The following is a 21,374-nucleotide window of genomic DNA, read 5'->3' as shown; positions in this document are numbered from 1 at the left end:
ATTGGCATGCCAGCATTTTCTTATAAAATTATGAGTTTTATGATGACAGAAATTAATATATTTTCCTGTCATTTGTTACAAATTTTTCCTTTCTTGGCCTATTATTCTGCCTTTGATATTTACCTTTGAAATTTGTTTCATCAAATCTATCATATTTCCTTAGTGATTTACTTTCAGTCTCAAAAAGTTAACAATACTTTTGAAATCTTTGGCCAAATTACTACTTTCATTAGAATGGACTCTATAACTAAATTTTTTCACTAATTTTTCTGTTTAAAAAGCAGTTTTTTTGTCATTTTAATTTAAAAAAGTTTTTCAGAATATAGTATTTTAAAATTAATGATAAAATCATCATTTTATAACCATAATGATAACAACTGCTTCAGGTAAGAGTCATCAGTGAATACCAAAATTAATGGGTAAAAGTTTGATCTTATTATTGTTGTTAGGTGTCATCAAGTCAATTTCAACTCACAAGGACTTCACGTGACAGAGTAGGACTGCCCCGTAGGGTTTTCTAGGCTGTAATCTTTACAGGAATGAGCCCTGGTGGCACAGTGGTTATGCATTTGGTTGCTAACTGAAAAATCAGCAGTTTGAACCCAGCAGCCACTCCAAGGGAGAAAGATGTGGCAGTCTGCTTCTGTAACGATTACAGCCTTGGAAACCCTATGGGGCAGTTCTACTCTGTCCTTTATGGTCGTTATGCGTTGAAATCAACTCAACAGCAAAGAGTTTCTGCTAATCTTTACAGGAGCAGATCGCCAGGTCTTTCTTCCTGGAACTGCTGGGTGGGTTCAAACTGTCAACCTTTTGGTTGGCAGCCAAGTACTTAACCATTGCAACACCAGGGTTCCTTGAAAGTTTTATGAGGAACAGGATATTTACAGTCTCAAAGTCTCTCTCCACAGATTACTTATTACAAAAGAAAATATAGTAACTTCAGAGTAAAGAAATTGACCAAAATTAATATTACCAATAATGACAGAATGACATAATGTGCCTCCTGATATGAAATACTGAGAAGGATACAACATTGTTCATAGAGTATTACTGCCAAAAATGCATAAGGCAAATCTAATGGTGAGGAAACAATACACAAACCCAAACTGAGGAATGTTATATAAAACAACTGATGCTTATTCTTCAAAATGTCAGTATTAGGAAAGACAAAGAAAGGCTGAGAAACTTTTCCAGTTTCATGGCGTCTAAAGAAACATGACATTAAGTACAATGCATGGTGCTGAATTGGATCCTGGATCAGATAAAACAAAATGCTCTAAAGAATATTATTGAGATAATTGGAAAATTTGAGTATGGGCTATATGTTATACGACAGTATTGTATCAATGTTAAATACCCCGAATTTTATAATTGTACTGTGGCTATGTAAGAGAACAACCTTGTTCTTAGAAGATATATACTTTAGCACTTAGGTACTGCAACTTATTCTCAGATGAATCAGTAATAATTATAACAAAGATAATAATATGTGTATGTCTGTGCTGTGCGGGGAGAGAGGAGAGACAATGTGGTGAAATGTTAATAATTGGTGAATCTAGGTGAAGAATATGAGAATTCATTTTATTACTCTTTCCACTTTTCTGTAAGTTTGACATGTTTAAAAAAAACTGACACTAGACATATTTTGTACAATATACACATATTTAGGTTACCTTTAAAGGGTCCAAGAGTTCCAAGGTATGTTTTAGGTATATTAAATTTGTTATCTTTGATTCAGCTGCATTAACCTGTTAAGATAAAAATTCAAATGTGGATACCATAAATATTTAATACAAGAATGGTGTTTTCCTTGAACATTGTATGCTTATCATACTCTACGTATTTTTGTGTATCGACTTAGCCAGGATGCCAACATACAGGATGATTAGAAATTACTGGGTCACCATAATAAGACTCACATACTAGTCTCATGAAAGTCTGACAATGGGAAGAGTTGGCCTTATTGTATCCAACTTTCATTTCTATTTTGGCCCCTGAGGTCCAGCTTAAACCACAGTAGCTATAGGAGACACAGTTCAATCCAGGGCAGTATAAAAAGATGAAGATGGAAAAAGGCATAAGGGGTATCGTGGATAGATAATACCTAAAAAGCTAAATCTGAACCTCCCAGCTTGTACAGAACATCACTAACTTCCCTGACTGGTTCCTGTGTATACAAGTAAAACAATTTTCACAATTCCAGTGGCCCAAACTAATACATTTTTCAAAGTATAATCAGTGTCATCAATCTAAATTTTATGAATAAACTTTCAAATTAAACTGTACTATCTTTGGAGTCAGGAACCCCTGGTGGCGTAGTGGTTAAGTGCTACGGCTGCTAACCAAAGGGTCAGCAGTTCAAATCCGCCAGGCACTCGTTGGAAACTCTATGGGGCAGTTCTACTCTGTTCTGTAGGGTCACTATGAGTCGGAATCGACTCGACAGCACTGGGTTTGGTTTTTTCGTATCTCTGGAGCCAAGTGTGGTATTGGACCTGGAGAAATGAGGAATGTTCTTGTGGAAAGAATAACTTAACAATACTGAGGAAGGAGTGGAATTTCAAAATATTATAATATCACAATTATGACATGATGTACCTGATATGGAGCTGTTTCTTTTCAAGGTCTCTTGAGCTATATACCCACTGTGAAATACCTGGACCATTCTGTGACCATATGGGTCAATTTAAAGAGATATCAAAATGAACTTCCTTATCTCCCACCAGAGTTATCTCATGCTCTTTTACAATGACTCTCTGAAACAGGAAGGTAACCCAAAAATATAATTAAAAGATAAACCAAAATTATAATTAGATAAGTAAATAAGGTGTTGCCAACTATACATATATATCACCAACTATGTATATCTCACCAACCATATATATATCACTAGAAGACTCATCACATCACCAAAAAAGAACATCATCCAGCCAGATCCACTATTACCTGATAATATTTTGTTGTCATCACATAAGAATATAACATATATTAGCAGACTACTGAAATAATCTAAGTGAAAGATAATTGTGACTTGGGCCAGATTGATAGAAGTGAGAGTGGTAAGAAATGGTCCAATTCTGGATATATATTTAAAGGTACAGCCTACTGAACCTACTGATGGAAAGAATATATGATGCAAAAGAAAAACAGGAGTCAAGAATGACGCCAAAATTTTTGACCTGAACGACTGCAGGAATGGGATTGCCATTAACTAAGATAGGAAGGAGAAGCTGGCTTAGGAAGAAAGAACAGAAGCTGACTTTGGGTCAAGATGACTTTGAGTCAGAAATGTGTTGCACTCCCACATAGAGATGACTAACAGTCAACTACGTATGTGGCTATGGAGTATACAGGAAGCATCTGGGATAGAGAAAGATATTTAGAAATCATCAGCACATAGATGGAAGTTAAAGCTGTGAGACCAGATGTAAGTGCAGAAAAAGAGAGGACCAAAGACTAAGCCTAGGGCATTCCAACATTAGATGCCGGGGAGATAAAGAAAAATCAGAAAAGGAGACTACGAAGTAATAACCAAAACAGATTTCCACTTCCTACAATGGCAGACTTGATCATACAGACTAACCCTTCCATTCAGCATAACCAACTGGATGAATAAAACATGTTTAAAAATTCTGCTTACAAGCAGCTTAAGTTAGCAAAGAATTACCAGGCCACAGAAGAAGATAGTGGCTCTAGGAGGTAAGTTTTAAATTTGGGGTCACTTTTCCTCTGGGGACATTTGTTGAGTCTGGACTGGGCTGCTAAAAGGCTGACAAGCTGATCAAAGCTTTTAAATTACTTGTAAGGATTGGGGGAGGGAGGAAACAAAGCTGGAACTCAGGAAATCAAGAAAAGTGGAGTGGTTAAACATTATAGATACTGAGATTCATGGAACTAAGTCCTAGAAGTAAAGGTAATCTGGAAAGAAACTGAAGCCTTAGTTTTAAAACACCTTGATTCCTGACTGATGTAATTGCTAATGTTTCTGGCCTCCGACAGGATTAAATATAAATCTCTGGCAGAAGATAACATCATCCAAAGACTAAAATTATCATAATATTAAAATACAATGTTTGGTACTTAACTAAAAATTATTAGGAATCAAGAGGAAACCAAAGCAAACAACAGGCAATAGAAAGAAACCCTTAGGGGATCAAAAAATGAAGTTATCGGAAATGGGCTTTTAAAAAAACTATGTTTAATTATATCAAGGAAAACAAAGCTAGTCTAAGAATTTGGTGAAGACATGGAAATTATATTAAAAAAAAAAGAAATGCAAAATCTCAAACTAAAAGTGTTATAACCAAAGTTAAGAATTCTATAGGTTAAACAGTAAAAGTGATAGCTGAAGAGAGAAACTGATTTCTGGAAGATAGGTCAGGAAAAAACAATTAGAATGAAGCAAGGGAGGCAAAAGGATGGAAAAATATAAGAAAGAATAGACAAAGGGATACAATAAAAAGCTGAGAATGAATGTGCTCAGAATCCAAGGAGAGGTGAAGATAAGACAAAGCAATATTTGAAGAGATAATAGCTGAGGATTCCCCAAAATGTCAAAGAATATCAAGCCACTGATTCAAGAAAACTAAAAATTTGAAGCAGGATAAATATAAAGAAAATCAAACCTAGGCATATGTTATGGATTGAATTGCATCCCACCAAAATGTGTGTCAACTTGGCAAGGCCATGATAACTAGTATTGTGGATTATCCTCCATTTTGTGATCTGATGTAATTATCCTATGTGTTGTAAATCCTAACGTCTGATATTAATAAGTAAGGATTAGAAGCACCTATGTTAATGAGACAGGACATAATCTACAGGATTAGGCTGTATCTTGAGTTAATCTCTTTTGAGGCATAAAAGAGAGAAGCAAGCAGAGATGAGAGGGACCTCATTACGACCAAGAAAGAAGAGCTAGGAGCAGAGCATGTTCTTTGAACGTGGTGTCCCTGCATTGAGAAGCTCCCAAATCCAGGGAAAAATTGATGCCAAGACACACTGAGATTTCCAAGAAACACTGGGTCCACAGATGTTGAAAGGGGACAAAAACCTTTCCCCAGAGGTGACAGAGAGAGAAAGCCTTCCCCTAGAGCCGGTGCACTGAATTCAAACTTTTAGCCTCCTAAACTGTGAAAGAACAAATTTCTCTTTGTTAAAGCCATCCACCTGTGGTATTTCTGTTATATCAGCTCTAACTAAATGACTAAGACAGCATATTAGAATAAAACTTCTAAAAATTAAAGGCCAAGAGACAATCTTGAAAACAGTAAGAGAAAAATCACATTCAAAGGAGCAACAATTAGTTGGAAATAAAACAATGGAAACGCTCTCCCTACCCAAAACGAGGAGGAATAATAAAAGGCAGCAAATTAATAAAAATAAAAAACTAATATGCAGTGTTGTTATTGCTGTGTGCCATCAAGTCAATTCCAACTCACAGCTCGACCCATAGGGCTTCCTAGGCTATAATCTTCATGGGAGCAGATCACCAGGTATTTTCTCCTTTGGACCTTCAACTTTTCAGTTAGCAGCTGAGTGCTTAGCCATTGTGCCACCAGGGCTCCTTAATATAAGACAGAGTATTAACAAAGCCAAAAGTTGGTTCTTGGAAAGTACCAACACAATTGATAAGCCCTTGAAGAGAATGATCAGGCATATATAATGAAAATCAGACATTTTAATGTTTACAAGGATAATATGAATAATTTGATGTTAACATATTTAAGACTTTTTACAACATGTAGAAGTTTCTAGAAAAATACAAGAAGAAACAGAAATCTGAATAGTCCTATAACTTCTGTAACTTAAAAAAAAAAAAAACCCATACAGAAAATTCCAGGCTTCACCACTGAAATCCACATAAATTCTCCTAGAGAGCAGAAAAAGAGAGACCATTTCAGAGCTCATTTTTCACTCCAGAAAAACCTTAATACCAGAATCTGACAAGGACATGGCAAGAAAATTCCAGGCCAATTTCAGTCACAAACATAGATACAAAAATCCTAAACAAAATGTTCACAAAAATAAATTCAGCAAGATATAAAAAGGTTAAATGATCTTGACTAAGTTGAATTTGTTTCAGAAATGCAACCAATTTAACATTGAAAAATCATTTCATGTAATTTACCACATTAACAAAATAAGGGGGAAAAATCATGCAATGAACTCAATAGATTAAAAATGGCACTTGAAAAATTTCTACTTCTATTCTTGAGGACTAGTAATTTGCACCACCCAGGGACTCCTGAAGGTGAAAGTGGTGTTGTTGTTGCGTTTTTAGGTGCCCCTGAGTCCGTTTCAACTCATAGCGACCCTATGTACAACAGAAAAAACACTGCCCAGTCCTGCTCCTCACGACTGTTGTTAATCTTGAGCCCATTGTTGCAGTCACTGTCTCAAACCATCTTGTTGAGAATCTTCCTCTTTTTCGATGACTCTCTACGTTACCCAGCATGACGTCCTTCTCCAGGGACTGATACCTCTTGATAACATGTACAAAGTATGTGAGACATAGTCTTGTCATCCTTGCTTCTAAGGAACCTTCTGGCCATATTTCCTCCAAGATAGATTTGTTTGTTTTTTTGGTAATCCATGGTATATTCAATATTCTTCATCAACACATCAATTAAAAGGCATCAATTTTTCTTCAGCCTTCCTTATTCACTGTCCAGCTTTCACAAGCATATGCGGTGACTGAAAATACTATGGCTTGGGTCAGGCACACCTTAGTCTTCAAGGTGACATCTTTGCTTTTCAACAATTTAAAGAGGTCTTTTGCAGCAGATTTGCCTAATGCAATGTGTCGTTTGATTTCTTGACTGCTGCTTCCATGGGTGTTGAATGTGGATCTAAGTAAAATGAAATCCTTGACAACTTCAATCTTTTCTCCATTTATCATGATGTTGCTTACCGGTCCAGTTATGAGGATTTTTGTTTTCTTTATGTTCAGGTGTAATCCATACTGAAGGCTGTGGTCTTTCATCTTCATCAGTAAGTGCTTCAAATCCTCTTCACTTTCAGCAAGCAAGGTTGTGTCATCTATATAATGCAGGTTTTAATGAGTCTTCCTCCAAACCTGGTACCCTGTTCTTCTTCATACAGTCCAGCTTCTTGGATTATTTGCTCAGCATACAGATTAAATAAGTATGGTGAAAGGATAAAACTATAACACACACCTTTCCTGACTTTAAACCACTTAGTATCCCCTTGTTCTGTTTGAACAACTGCCTCCCAGTCTATGCACAGGTTCCTTATGAGCACAATTAAGTGTTCTGGAATTCCCATTCTTTAAAATATTATCCATAATTTGTTATGATCCACACAGTTGAATGCCTTTGCATAGTCAATAAAACAGGTAAACATCTTTCTGGCATTCTCTGCTTTCAGCCAGGATCTATCTGATCATCAGCAATGATATACCTTGTTCCACATCCTCTTCTGAATCCAGCTTGAATTTCTGGTAGTTCCCTTTCCATGTACTGCTGCAGCTGCTTTTGAATGATCTTCAGCAAAATTTTACTTGAGAGTGATATTAATGATATTGTTTCATAATTCCCACATTCGGATGGATCACCTTTCTTTGGAATAGGCAAAAATATGGATCTCTGTCCAATCAGTTGGCCAGGTAGCTGATTTCCAAATTTCTTGGCATAGATGAGTGAGCACTGTCAGCACTGCATCCATTTGTTGAAACATCACAACTGGTATTCCATCAGTTCCTGAAGCCTTGTTTTTCACCAATGCCTTCAATGCAGCTTGGATGGCTTCCTTCAGTACCATCAGTTCCTGATCATATGCTATATCCTAAAATGTCTGAATGTCAACCAATTCTTTTTGGTACAGTGGCTTTGTGTATTCCTTCCATCTTTTTTTGATGCTTCCTGTGCCTTTTAATATTTTCCCCGTAGAATCCTTCAGTATCACAACTCAAGGCTTGAATTTTTTCTTCAGTTCTTTCAGCTTGAGAAATGCTGACCGTCTTCTTCCCTTTTGGTTTTCTAAATCCAGATTCTTGCACATGTCGTTATACTACTTTACTTTGTCTTCTTGAGCAGCCCTTTGAAATCTCCCCTTCAGCTCTTTTACTTCATCATTTCTTCTGTTCACTTTAGCTACTGGATGTTCAAGAGCAAGTTTCAGAGTCTCTTCTGACATCCATTTGGGTCTTTTCTTTCTTTCCTGTCTTTTTAATGACCTCTTGCTTTCTTCATGTATGATGTCTTTGATGTCATTCCACAACTCATCTGGTCTTCGGTCATCAATATGCAATGTGTCAAATCTATTCTCGAGATAGTCTCTAAATTCAGGTGGGATATACTCAAAGTCATACTTTGGCTCTTGTGGATTTGTTCTAATTTTCTTCAGCTTCAACTTGAACTTGAATATGAGCAAATGATGGTCTGTTCAGACCCTGGCCTTGTTCTGACTGATGATATTGAGCTTTTCCATCATCTCTTTCCTGAGATGTAGTTGATTTGATTCCTGTGTATTCCATCTGATGAGGTCCATGTGTACAGTTGCAGTTTATGCTATTGAAAAAAGGTATTTGCAATGAAGAAGTCATTGGTTTTGCAAAATTCTATCATGTGATCTCCGTCATTGTTTCTATCATCAGGGCCATATTTTCCAACTGCCAATCATTCTTCTTTGTTTCCAACTTTTGCAATCCAATCAACTGTAATTATCAATGCACTCTGATTGCATGTTTGATCAATTTCAGACTGCAGAAATTAGTATAAATCTTCAATTTCTTCATCTTTTTTGCCTTAGTATTTGGTGCATAAATTGGAAAAATAGTCTTATTAACTGGTCTTCCTTGTAGGCATGTGGGTATTAGCCTATCACTGAGAGCATTGTACTTTAGGATAGATCTTGAAATGTTCTTTTTGACAATGAATGCAATGCCATTCCTCTTCAACTTGCCTATCCTATATGCTTGTCTGATTAAAAATGGCCAATACCAGCCATTTCAGCTTACTAATATCTAGAATATCAATGTTTATGTGTTCCATTTCATTTTTGATGATTTCCAGCTTTCCTAGATGCATACTTTGTACATTCCACATCCTGATTATTAATGGATGTTGCAGCTCTTTCTTCTTTTTGAGTCATGCCACATCAGCAAATGAAGGTCCCGAAGCTTGACTCCATCCACATCATTAAGGCTGACTCTACTTTGAGGAGGCAACTCTTCCCCAGTCACATTTTGAGTGCCTTCCAGCTTGAGGGGCTCATCTTTAGGCATTATATCAGACAATGCTCAGGGACTATTCATACGGTTTTCATTGGCGATTTTTTTTTTCAGGAGTAGACCACCAGATCCTTCTTCCTAGTCTTAGCCTAAAAGCTCAGCTGAATGCTGTCCACCATGGGTGACTGTGCTGGTATTTGAATACTGGTGGTATAGCTTCCAGCATCACAACAACACGCAAGCCCCCACAGTATGACAAACTGACCGACAAGTGGGGGAAAGTAGAACCAAACAAATTTTTCTTGTTCTAATGAAGTATTAAAGGTATGTTTGTACTGCTGATGAAAATAAACAAGTAGAGAGGGGAAAAATGATTATACAGGAGAATTCTGAAGTGATATCTATGAGGAGACAAAAAAGCATGGTTTCCATTGCACAGTGAAAATGTTAACCTTAGCCAGGAGCATGAATGGACAGTCTATCCACAGTAATGAGAGAGGCTAGAGTGTATGAAAGTAAGTGGGAATGGATGTGGTTATGGGGGCTTGTGGAAACTCTCCTTTAATTGCTTCAATTTTCTCAGCGAAGTAGGAAGCAAAGTCATCACTGATGTTAAGGTGAAACACCAATTCCTATTAATATACACTTCCCTCTCAAATCTCAGACACTTAATACAATAATGATAAATTTCTTGTTCACACAAAGTATAATTTGGGTATTCCTATTTGGTAGGCAGTCTTCCACCCTGTCATTCAGAGACCCAGGTACCTTCTATCTTATAGCCTCACCATTCCTTGTCTAGATCCTCTGCATTCAGGTAGAAAAGAGTAGAAAGCAAGTTCTTTATACATAAGGCCGGATGTGGCGTTTATCACTTCTGCTCACACTCCACTGGCCAAAACTCAGTCACTCTCTCAGGAAGAGGAAACAGGCTTTGGTGAATACATAGCAATCACTGCCAGAGAGGTGCTGAAGTTTGAAGGAGAGAGGAGATGGACTGCAATAGTTTTCAAGAGCATGAAAAAGCAAGTGGGCAATAGATATATAGAATGATTGCTAGGCAGATTTAAGGGCCTTCTGAATATATGAGAATTAAAGCTTGTGATTTTTAGGGAGAAGGAAGGAAGAATTCTCTGAGTGACAAAAAAATGCTAGGAGGACACCACCCTAAACTCTATACTAAGAGGAGTGTGAGAAGGAAAGCACCATGATGTAGGAGGTCTGCAACAAAGAGACGTACATAATGTAAGATAGAGGTTTCAGTTTGAGAGAGAATGTAAAAAAGATTTTTCCAATAATTGACCTTTAATACCAGAGATGAAAACGAAAAGGTGTTATGGGATATATGAGCCAAAACCAAACACATTCCTGTCGGGCCGATTCTGACTCATAGCGACACTGTAGGACAGCGTAGAACTGCCCCATAGGGTTTCTGAGGCATAAATCTTTATGGACGCAGACTGACACATGGAGTGGCTGGTGGGTTCTGACCACCAACCTTTCAATTAGCAGCTGAGTGCTAACCACTAGGCTCTTTATGGAATATAAACCAAAACCAAACCCACTGCCATCAAATCAATTCCAACTCATAGCAACCCTACAGGACAGAGTACAACTGCCCCACAGGGTTTCCAAACAGTGGCTGGTGGATTCAAAAAGCCAATCTTTTGGTTAGCAGCCAAGTGCTTAACCACTGTGCCACCTGGGCTCCTTATGGGATATATAGGGGTGGAAATAGAGAAAGAAAAGCTAAGCGAGGACTGGAGTCCAAAATAAGGAATGACCTGGGAGTACTGGGCTTCTTGTGGTAACTTACTTGAACAGGGATAAGGGGCAAGAAGACTTTATTCCCAATGGTTTAAAAGCAAATAGTTATGGGGATGGTGTGAATGTTGAAAGAGAGGGCTGGGGGAAGAGAGAAGGGGATGGTCTTGACAGAAGCAAGAAGAGTTCCGAACTTCCAATTGACTTTTGCTGATGGAAATATGGAATTTTATAGAGAGATAGTCTTATTCCAAGGACATACAAGCAATCTCTTGACCACTGTCAACTATAGTCTATATAGCAGCAGTTCTTAACCGGGGGCAATTTTGCCCCTTCACAGGACATTTGGTTATGTCTGAAGACACTGGAGGGGCGGTGGGTGGGGGGAAGGATTTTTACTGGCATCTAATGAGTAAACATTCTACAATGCATAGTGCTCAACAACAAAGAATTATCCACCCCAAAATATTAATAGTACCGAGGTTAAGAAATCCTACTATAGAGGAGTGGTCTTATTAAAAACACACAGGCACTCTCCTAATCTCTTATGTAGCTGGGTAGTTTTCTTTCTCTGTTTTTTCTTTCTCTGTCTCTTTGAACTACCCTCCTATCCCTTGCCGGCTTTGAAAAAATAAGCTGCCATGAATTTCACAGCTTCAAGGAACTAGATGTTGCCAACAACCAAATGAGCAAGGAAGCAGATCTTCAAGTTGAGTAATATCTAGATAAGTACCCAGCCCTGGCAGCCATCCTGATTACAGCCTCGTGAGACCCTAAGCAGTGGACCCAGCTAAGCTGTGCATGAACTCCTGGCTCGTAGAAACTGTGAGATAATGCATGTTGCTTTAAGCTGGTAAAGTGTAGTAATTTGTTATGCATCAATAAAAATTAATACAGAATGTCACTGCAGCTTGCTTTTTCAAAGCCAGCAAAGGAGAGACTCTCCATGGAGAATTGGAGGCAATTCATTTGTCTTCTACATTTCTGCATGTCTTATGAACAGAGGCATTGACTGCCCTTGTTCTGAACAATTCTTTTCAAGGATGTATGATAGCAAACAATCTGGGAAGGTAAAGTCTCTTCTCCCAGAGCAAAGGGCAAGTTTGCTAACAAACTTAGAACATAGGATGGTGTCTCCCTCCTGAACAGTGGACAGACATGCTTACTACCCATTACTACCAAAGATACCAGTTCCTTAAGCTGAGCATTCTCCTGTAACATAATCCATTGTATGTACATTGTCACCTGGCCCTATTCACACTCTATTGTAGGAAATGGAGTTTGGGGAACGAGAGCAATTAAATGCTGATATATTGGCTATTGTCACTGCTGTGAGAAATAAAATTATTTTTCCCTGACCCAAGAACTTCATGTATTTTGCCAGTATCCATGAAACTGTGCCAGGCTAACTTGTTATCTTGCAGGTTGGGCAAAATCTAGACCCCTCACAGTTCTTAGTAATACTATGCTGTAACTGCTTATTTCCTTACCCAAATCTTATACTAGATTATAAATTCCTTTGGATCAGAAATTTACATCTTATTTTACCCTAGCACTTATCATTGTTGTTGTTGTTGTTAGTTGCCTTCAAGTCAGTTTTCACTCATGGCGGCCCCATGTGATCAGAGTAGAACTGTTCCATAGGGTTTTCAAGGCCATGACTTTTCAAAATCATAATACTTGGTAACATCAATCACTCATTTAAGGAATGAAAGAAAGAGCCATATAGTATAATTCATGTGGTAGTCTAAAATCAATTGAAAAATAATAAAATATACTAGCCATATACAGATAATTTGTGTGGTAGCCTGAAATTAATTGGAAATAATTAAAAGTTATTCAAAGTAAAGCAAAAAACCTTAGGTGAAAACTAGAAAAAAAAGTTTAATATCAAAGTTTTTAATGTTGGAGAAAGTATTTTGGACATTTATAATGGAAAACACATTCTTGGTGCAATATATTAAATGCTAAAGTTACAGATATTGCGTGGAAAGAAAAGAAGTTTGAGTTGATTAAAACAAGAAATTTAAGTTTTATTCTCAGTGAATATTCATGATCAGAAAACCTGAATTTTTTTTAAATCAGTATTATCAAGGGGAAAGTATAAGAACTCATGTCAGGAAAACAATTCCATATCAGAAACTTTCAGGGAACACTTAGTTCATTCAGAAGTTTAAGCTAATCATGTAATTGTCAACATAACGTAGTTCATTCACAGGTTTTAGCGAATCAGGTCATTTAACGAGCAGAAGTTTGAACTAATTTAGTAAATAGTATATTTAATTAAGAGATATGTGCTTATATTAAGTGAAAAACAGCCTCATTTAAAATATATCCCCAGATGGTTAAGAAAATAGCAACTGAGAAACAGTTGGATTCAATAAGGATATTCAGTAAGGAATACTGAAAGTCATGAATCATGTATGAAGTTCAGTATACGCTTAAGTTTCCTTAAAAGTTAGTATATCTCATCTTAAAAGCACAAGAAAAAGCTTCCATAAAGGACAAATTGCTGCTTAGGCAAAATTTATAATTATGACCTATTCCCCCCAAATCAAATACAGTGGGAAGTAACACTGACCATTAAAAACCTCATGGAGCTAGTTATAGATTACCTTTGCTAGACAGAAAAAATATTCCAGATTCTTAGTTTACAGAAGTTCCATAAACCTAACCCAGAGGATTTCTCTAAAATCTGATAGTCAAACTGATTACAGAAGTCAGCTCAGTAATCACAGATATTTCTCAGAGAGCTGGTTGGCCAAAATGATATTCCTTTCATTATTCAACCAGAAATGGTCTAATGCAAAAAATATATATACTACCAATTCTTAGAGTTTGTGACATTAAAATCTGAAGTGGCATAACCTTATAATACTACACATTATCTAGGCTGATGATTGATTCTTCCCTCTAGTAAAATAGAAACAAAGCCTTTGCTTACATATTAATTATCAGTATAGAGTGGTTATTTCCTGTTCCACTACACTGCATTGCATTTGTCTGTGTAATATATGTCATTCATAAATAAAACTGTTCCTTTAGTTATTTAAGATATTTCTAATTTGAAAATATTATTCAAAGCACTAGCATTTTGCAAAAGGTCATAATGCCTAATTGTAGGGCTTTGTGTGTTTATATTCATAATTGATCATTTATTTATAAGGCTCTGAAAGTTGTAAAACATTTACTGGCTCTAAAATACTGTTAAACAAATGCAAATTAAAAAAGGTTAATGACACGGCTAGCAACAGCTTATCCAAAAATAAAATGAAGACAGCTCCATATATATTCAGAAATTGTTTTATGTTAATGCCAACACTGTGAATTAATATTGGTGTATTGATTTTTTTTCCACAGGGCTTTAGTATATAAATATCCACTTTTCTCTGAGATAAATAATTTAAATAAATATGCTTGTGTAAGTATATAAAATCTCCAAACTATAATTTCACCAGCCAGAGTTGGAAACACAGTAATTCATGGGAATTTAAGTAGAGTACTAAGAAGAGTATTACTTCAATAGTGGATTAGCACTAAACAAAACTCTGCTTTAGTCCTGCTTAACAAAACTTCAAAGCTCAAATGGAGCTTGTCTCAGTTATCTAGTGCTGCTATAACAGAAATAGCACAACTGGATGGCTTTAAGAAATAGATTCTCTAACAGTCTAGTAGGCTAGAAGTCCAAATACAGGGCTCCAGCTCTAGGGGAAGATTTTCTGTCTCTGTCAGCTCTGGGAGAAGGTCCTTGTCATCAATCTTTCCCTGGACTAGGAGCTTCTCTGTGCAGCAACCCTGGTTCCAAAGGACAAGCTATTCTCCTGGCTCTTGTTTCTTGATGGTATAAGATCCGGTCCCCATGTCTCTCTGCAGGCTTCTCTCTCTTATATCTCAGAAGAGATTGGCTCAAGACACAATCTAGATTGAGTCCTGTCTCATTAACATAACTGCTAGTAATCCCATTTCATTAACATCATAGTGATAGGATTTACAACGCATAGGAAAATCACATCAGATGACAAAATGGTGGACAATTACACAATACTGGGAATCATGGCCTAGCCAAGTTGACAGAGATTTTGGGGGGACAAAATTCAATCCATGAAGTAACTGCACTCCAAAATAAAGTTCAAGAATATTAAAAATACTACAAGAATATCTAGCATCCAGCAGGAAAAAATTTACAATGTTTGGGTGGTATCCAATAAAAAATTATCAGACATGCAAGGTCAAAAACTACAATCTATACAGAAGATAAAACTCAATAAATCAAAATAAAAACAGATGACATGATGGAATTAGTAGACAAGAATATTGAAAGTTACTATAGCTTTATTCCATACGTTTCAGAAGGTAGAGGAAAGACTATGTTAAGTAGAGACATGGAAGATACAAAGACAATATGCTAGGTCATAAAACAAGCCTAAATAAATGTAAAAGAACTAAAATCATACAAAGTGTGTTCTTTCATTTTGATCAAAGATTATATAGAAGAATCCTAATCAAAACAGAGGAAATGCAGAACAGAATTTCATACTCTTATGGACTCCAGATTTCCCGGAGCCATGAAGGTTGGATGAACTCCTGAAATGATTGCCCTGAGATAATCTTTAAACCTTAAACTAAAAATATTCCCTGAAGTCTTCTTAAAACCAAACAATAATTTAGCTTAACTAGTAAAAAATGTCTGCCTTGAGTATTATGCTCTTTTAAGAACCATCTATATGGGATGAAATTGATAACAGCAGCTCTAAAGATTAGGTAAGAACCTTACAGGGCAGTGAATTTATGTTGATGGGGAGGAACAACTTAGAAAAGGAGGGTGAGAATGGTTCCGCAACTCAAAAAAATATAATCAATGTTACTAAATGGTATATATAGAAACTATTGAATTGGCGTATGCTTTGCTGTGTATATTCTCAGCAACAACAAAATAAAAATGAAAAACAAAATGTTTAAGTGTGTTCTCTGACCACAAAAAAATGAAAGTATAAATCAGCAAAAAAAAGAAATTTTAGAAATTCAAAAATATGTGGGAATTAAACAACACATTCCTAAATAACCAACTGACCAAAGAGGAAATCACAAGAAAAATTAGAATGTATTTTGAAATGAATGAAATAAAAACACAACATACCAAAACTTACGCTGTGCTGCTAAAGCAATGCTTAGAGGGAAATTTATAACTATAGATGCCTATTTTTAAGAAAGAAGAAAGAGCTCAATAACTTAACCTTCTACCTTAACACACTGGAAAAAGGAGAGCAAAATAAACCTAAAGCAAGCAGCAGGAAGGAAATAATAAAGATTAGAGCAGAAATTAATGAAATAGAGAATAGAAAAGCAATACAGAAAAATCAACAAAACCAAAAGTTGGTTCCGTGAAAAGACCAAAAAATTGACAAACCTTTTTTTTTTTTTTAGCTGATCTTACGAAGAAAAAAAGAGAGTCAAATTACTAAAATCAGGAATGAAAGAAGGAACATTACCACCAACCTTACAGAGATTAAAAAAAAAATTATAAGGGAATACAATGAACAACTCCAGACCAACAAATTAGATAACCTAGATGAAATGTTCATTTTTCTAAAAAGACACAAATCACCAAAACTAACTCAAGAAGAAGTAGAAAATCTGAATAGACCTATAACAACTAAAGAAATTGAATTAGTAATTTTAAAACTTCCTACAAAGAAAATCCCAGACACAGATGGCTTCAGTGATGAATTCAACCAAATATTAAGTCTCTAAAGAATACTTAATACCAATTATTCACAAACTCTTACAGAAAATATAAGAGGGAACACTTCTCAAAACACTCTGTGAGACCACTATTATCTGGATACCAAAACAAAAGACACTACAAGAAAAGAAAACTTCAATATCTTTTAGGAATATAGATGCAAAAATTCTCAACAAAAATACTAGGAAACTGAATACAGCAACACATAAAAAAGATTATGCATCAAGATCAAATAGGATTTATCCCAAGAATTCAAGTTTAGTGTAACATCCAAAAATATAGTATAAAAATGTCCAATAAGCACATAAAAAAAAGCTTGACATTATTATTCATCAGTGAAATGCAAATCAAAACCATAAGGAGGTAACACTTCATACCCATTAGGATTGCTAGAATCAAAAAGACAGATAATAACAAGTGTTGATAAGGGTGTAGAAAAATTGAAACTCTCATACACTACTTGTGGAAATGTAAAATACGAAGCTTTTTTGGAAAACAGTCTGGTAGTTCCCCAAAAGATTAAACAGAGTTACCATATGACCCAGCAGTTTCACTCCTAAGTATATGCCCAAAGAACTAAAAACATATGACCACACAAAAACTCTTACATAAATGTTTACAGTAACATAACAGCCAAAAAGCAGAAAGAACCCAAATGTCCAGAAATTGATGAATGGATAAGGAAAATGTGGTATATCTATATAATGGAATATTATTCAACCATGAAAAAGAAATGACACACAGTGGTCCCCCTTATCCATGGTTTTGTTTCCCACAGATCCAGTTACCCGAGGTAATCCACAGTTGAAAAATGTTAAATGAGTGTTTATCATGATAAAATCTCACGCCATCTGCTCCATCATTCACATAACTTTTATTACAGTGTATTATAATCATTCTATTTTATTATTAGTTATTATTGTTAAACTGTTACTGCACCTAATTTGTAAATTAAACTTTATTATAGGCATGTATGTATAGAACAAAACACAGTATATGTAGCGTAGGGTACTACCCCCAGTTTCAGGCATCCACAGGCGTCATGGGACATATCTCCGATAAATAAGGGGGAGCTACTGTACTGATGTATGCTATAATATGGGTGAAACTCAAAAACATTACGATATGTGTAAAAAGCCAGTTATAAAAGACCATATATTATATGATCCCATTTATATGAAATGTCTAGAATAGGCAAATCTATAGAGATCATCTCCAAAACTAAGACAATAAATTTAAAGTTCTTTAAAGCCACCTACTTTGTGGTATTTTGTTATGGCAGCCCTAGGAAACTAAGATATATGTTAGCACTAATCATTAGCCCTGGTAGTGTAGTTAAGACTATGGCGAGCTACGTCTGCTAACCAAAAGGTCAGCAGTTCAAATTCACCAGCTGCTCCTTGAAACCCTACGGGGCAATTCTACTCTGTCCTATAAGGCACTATGAGTTGGAATCAACTCAGTGGCAATGGGTTGTATTGTTGCTAATCAAAAGAAAGCTGGAGTGGTTTATTATCAGGGGTAAAGAGGTAAGTTCATGAAAAGGACATAGCAACCTTAAATGTTTGTGTATTGTTATGGATTGAATTGTGCCCCCCAAAAGATATGTTCAAGTCCTAACCTCTGTACCTGTGAATGTGACCTTGTTTGGGCAAACAGGATTTTTCTTTGCCAATGTTATCAGTTAAATTAAACAAGGTAATACCAGTAAAAGTGAGTCCTAATCCTAATCCTTTTTGAGTGGCTTCTTACAAAAGAGAAGTACAGGCCGGGGAATAGTCACACACAGACAGAAGACACCAAAATTCCTCTATAAGCCAAGGAATACCAAGGGCTACAGAAGCTGAAAGAGACAATGAAGGATCTTCCCCTAAAGCCAAGAGACTGTTTAGCTCTAAAAATATCCTGAATTTGGACATCCAGCTTCCAAAACTAAGACAATAAACTCTGGTTCTTTAAAGTCACCCAACTTGTGGTATTTTGTTACGGCACGCCTAGGAGACTAAAACATGTACCTAATTTTTTTTTTAATAACAGAGCTTCAAAATACATGAGATAAAAACTGATAGAACTGCAGGGAGAAATAGATAATTCCACAATTACAAAGATTTCAACATCCATTTTTCAATGATAGAAGTAGATATGATAATCCAACAAGAATATTGGATACATTTAAAAGTATCTAAATTATCACTATCAGAAATTTCAATGTTCTTCTTTCAATAATTGATAGAATAGGCAGAAAAACAATTAAGGATATAGGAGACTTGAAAAACACTATCAACTAACTTGAACAAACACTTATGGAACACTCCATCCATCAACTTCAGAATTCTTTTCAAGTGCACGTAGAACATTCACAAAGACCATATTCTGGGCTATAAAAACAAGTGTCAGTAAAGTTAAAATGATCCAAATTATATAACATATGCTCCCTGGCCACTATGGAATTAAATTAGAAGTCAGTAACAAAGGTATCTGGAAAGTCTCCAAATACTGGAAACTAAAGAACACACTTCTAAATAACCCCTGCATCAAAGAACAAATCAAAAAGAAGGTTAGAAAGTATTCTGAACTGAATGAAAAAGAAAACTCAGCATATCACAATATGTGAGATGCAAAGGAAGTATTACTCAGAGAGAAGTTTATAGGACTATGTGCCTATATCAAGAAAGGAAAAAGTTTGCAAAGCAATGACCTCAGCTTCTACCTTCAGAAACTAGAAAAAGAAGAGCAAATTAAGCACAAAGTAAACAGAAGAAAGGAAATTAAACCGATAAAGGCAGCAATCAATGAAGCTGGGAAAAAAAAATTGGTGAAACCAAAAGCTGATTTCTTGAGAAGACCAATAAAATTGATAAAACTCTGGCCAAACTGATTAAGAAAAAAAGAGAGAAGATCCAAGTTTCTATTATCAGGAATGAGAGAGGTGCATTGCTGCAAGTTTTGCAAATGTAAGAATAATAAGGGAATATGATGAACAACTTTATAACAACGAATTTCACAAGTTGGGTGAAATAAACTTTTTACAAGACAACACCTTCCAAGTCGCATTCAAAAGGAAATGGATAACATGATACTTTCATATCTATTTAAGAAACTGAATTTGCAGTTAAAAACCTCCCTACAAAGAAAACTCCAGAACCTGATGGCTTTACTTGGAAACTTTACCAAACATTTAATGAAGAAATAATACCTATTCTACACTAACTCTACCAGAAAATGGAAGAGGAAGAAATACTTCCAAACTCACTTTATGAAGCCAGCTAATTTTGTTCCAGACAACAGTTGTTTCACTCCCATTTGTATATATTGAATTATATCGTGTTTCGATTATTAGGAAACTTTCTGTTCTGTGCCTACCCAACACTAAAGCTTCTGTATCTAGTGATGTTTTTATAAATGAATCTTAAGACTGTTGTCACCACAATATGGAAAGACTTTCCAAACAGATTAGCCTTCAAAGGGCTTGCAAAGATAATCAAATTTTACTTATGGGTAAGACTTACTTCCTTTTTAAACATACGGGCAAAAGCATATTAAATAAAATATTGTGAAGTTCTCCTTAAATGGCAGAATGAAAATCATCTATTACTTTCTTTATAGTATGTGCCCACAAGACTTGTTGCTGTAGTTGTTAGGTGTCATCGAGTCAGTTTTAACTCATAGCGACCCTACATACAACTGAACGAAACACTGCCCGGTCCTATGCCTCAGGATTGTTCTTACACTTGAGCTCATTGTTACACCCACTGTGTCAATCCACCTCATTGAGGGTCTTCCTCTTTTTCACTGGTCTTCTACTTTACTAAGCATGATGTCCTTCTTCAGGGACTGGTCCTTCCTGATAACATGTCCAGAGTACATAGAGGTGAATCTCACCATCCTCTCTTCTAAGAAGCATTCTAGCTGTACTTTTTCCAAGACATTTGTTTGTTCTTTTGGTAGTCCCTAGCATATTCAATATTATTCAAGAACACCATAATTCAAAGGCATCAATTCTTCAGTCTTCCTTATTCATGGCCCAGCTTTCCCATGTACAGGAGGTGACTGAAAACACCATGGCTTGGTTCAGGCAAACCTTAAACTGCAAAGCAACATCTTTGTTTTTAAAACTTTAAAGAGGAATTTTGCAGCAGATTTGCCCAATGCAATACATCATTTGATTTTTTGACCGCTGATTCCATGGGTGTTGATTGTGGATCCAAGTAAAATGCAATCCTTGACAACTTCAATCTTTCTTCCATTTATCACGATGTTGCTTATTGGTACAGTTGTGAGGATTTTTGTTTTATGTTGAGGTGTAATCCATTCCAAAGGCTACGGTCTTTGATCTTCATCAGTAAGCACTTCAAGTCCTCTTCACTTTCAGCAAGCAAGGTTGTGTTATCTGCATAATGCAGGTTGTTAATAGTATTCCTGCAATGCTGATGCCCCGTTCTTCTTCATAGAATCCAGCTTCTTGGATTATTTGCTCAGCATACAGATTGAATAAGTATGGTGAAAGGATACAATCCTGACACACACCTTTCCTGACTTTAAACCATGTAGTATCCTCTTGTTCCGTTCTGCCTCTTCATCTATGTACAGGTTCCACATGAGCACAATTAGGTATTCTGGAATTCCCATTCTTCGCAATGTTATCCATAGTTTGTTATGATCCACACAGTT

At 36.0% G+C, this 21,374-nt stretch overlaps 1 protein-coding gene across 1 annotated transcript in view; it reads right to left on the bottom strand.

Annotated features, from left to right (window-relative positions):
- MSH4 (mutS homolog 4) overlaps positions 1 to 21,374 on the bottom strand; it is a 118,859-nt gene that overhangs the window by 42,982 nt on the left and 54,503 nt on the right. The window contains exon 9 of the mRNA XM_049875591.1: positions 1,677 to 1,751. Coding sequence (XP_049731548.1) covers positions 1,677 to 1,751 — 75 coding nt within the window. The remainder of the gene's footprint in view (positions 1 to 1,676; positions 1,752 to 21,374) is intronic.

Source organism: Elephas maximus, chromosome 3 (genome assembly GCF_024166365.1).
Source record: "Elephas maximus indicus isolate mEleMax1 chromosome 3, mEleMax1 primary haplotype, whole genome shotgun sequence".
NCBI lineage: Eukaryota > Metazoa > Chordata > Mammalia > Proboscidea > Elephantidae > Elephas > Elephas maximus.
Note: the sequence above shows the minus strand (reverse complement) of the source record. Positions and strands in the feature narration are given on the sequence as shown.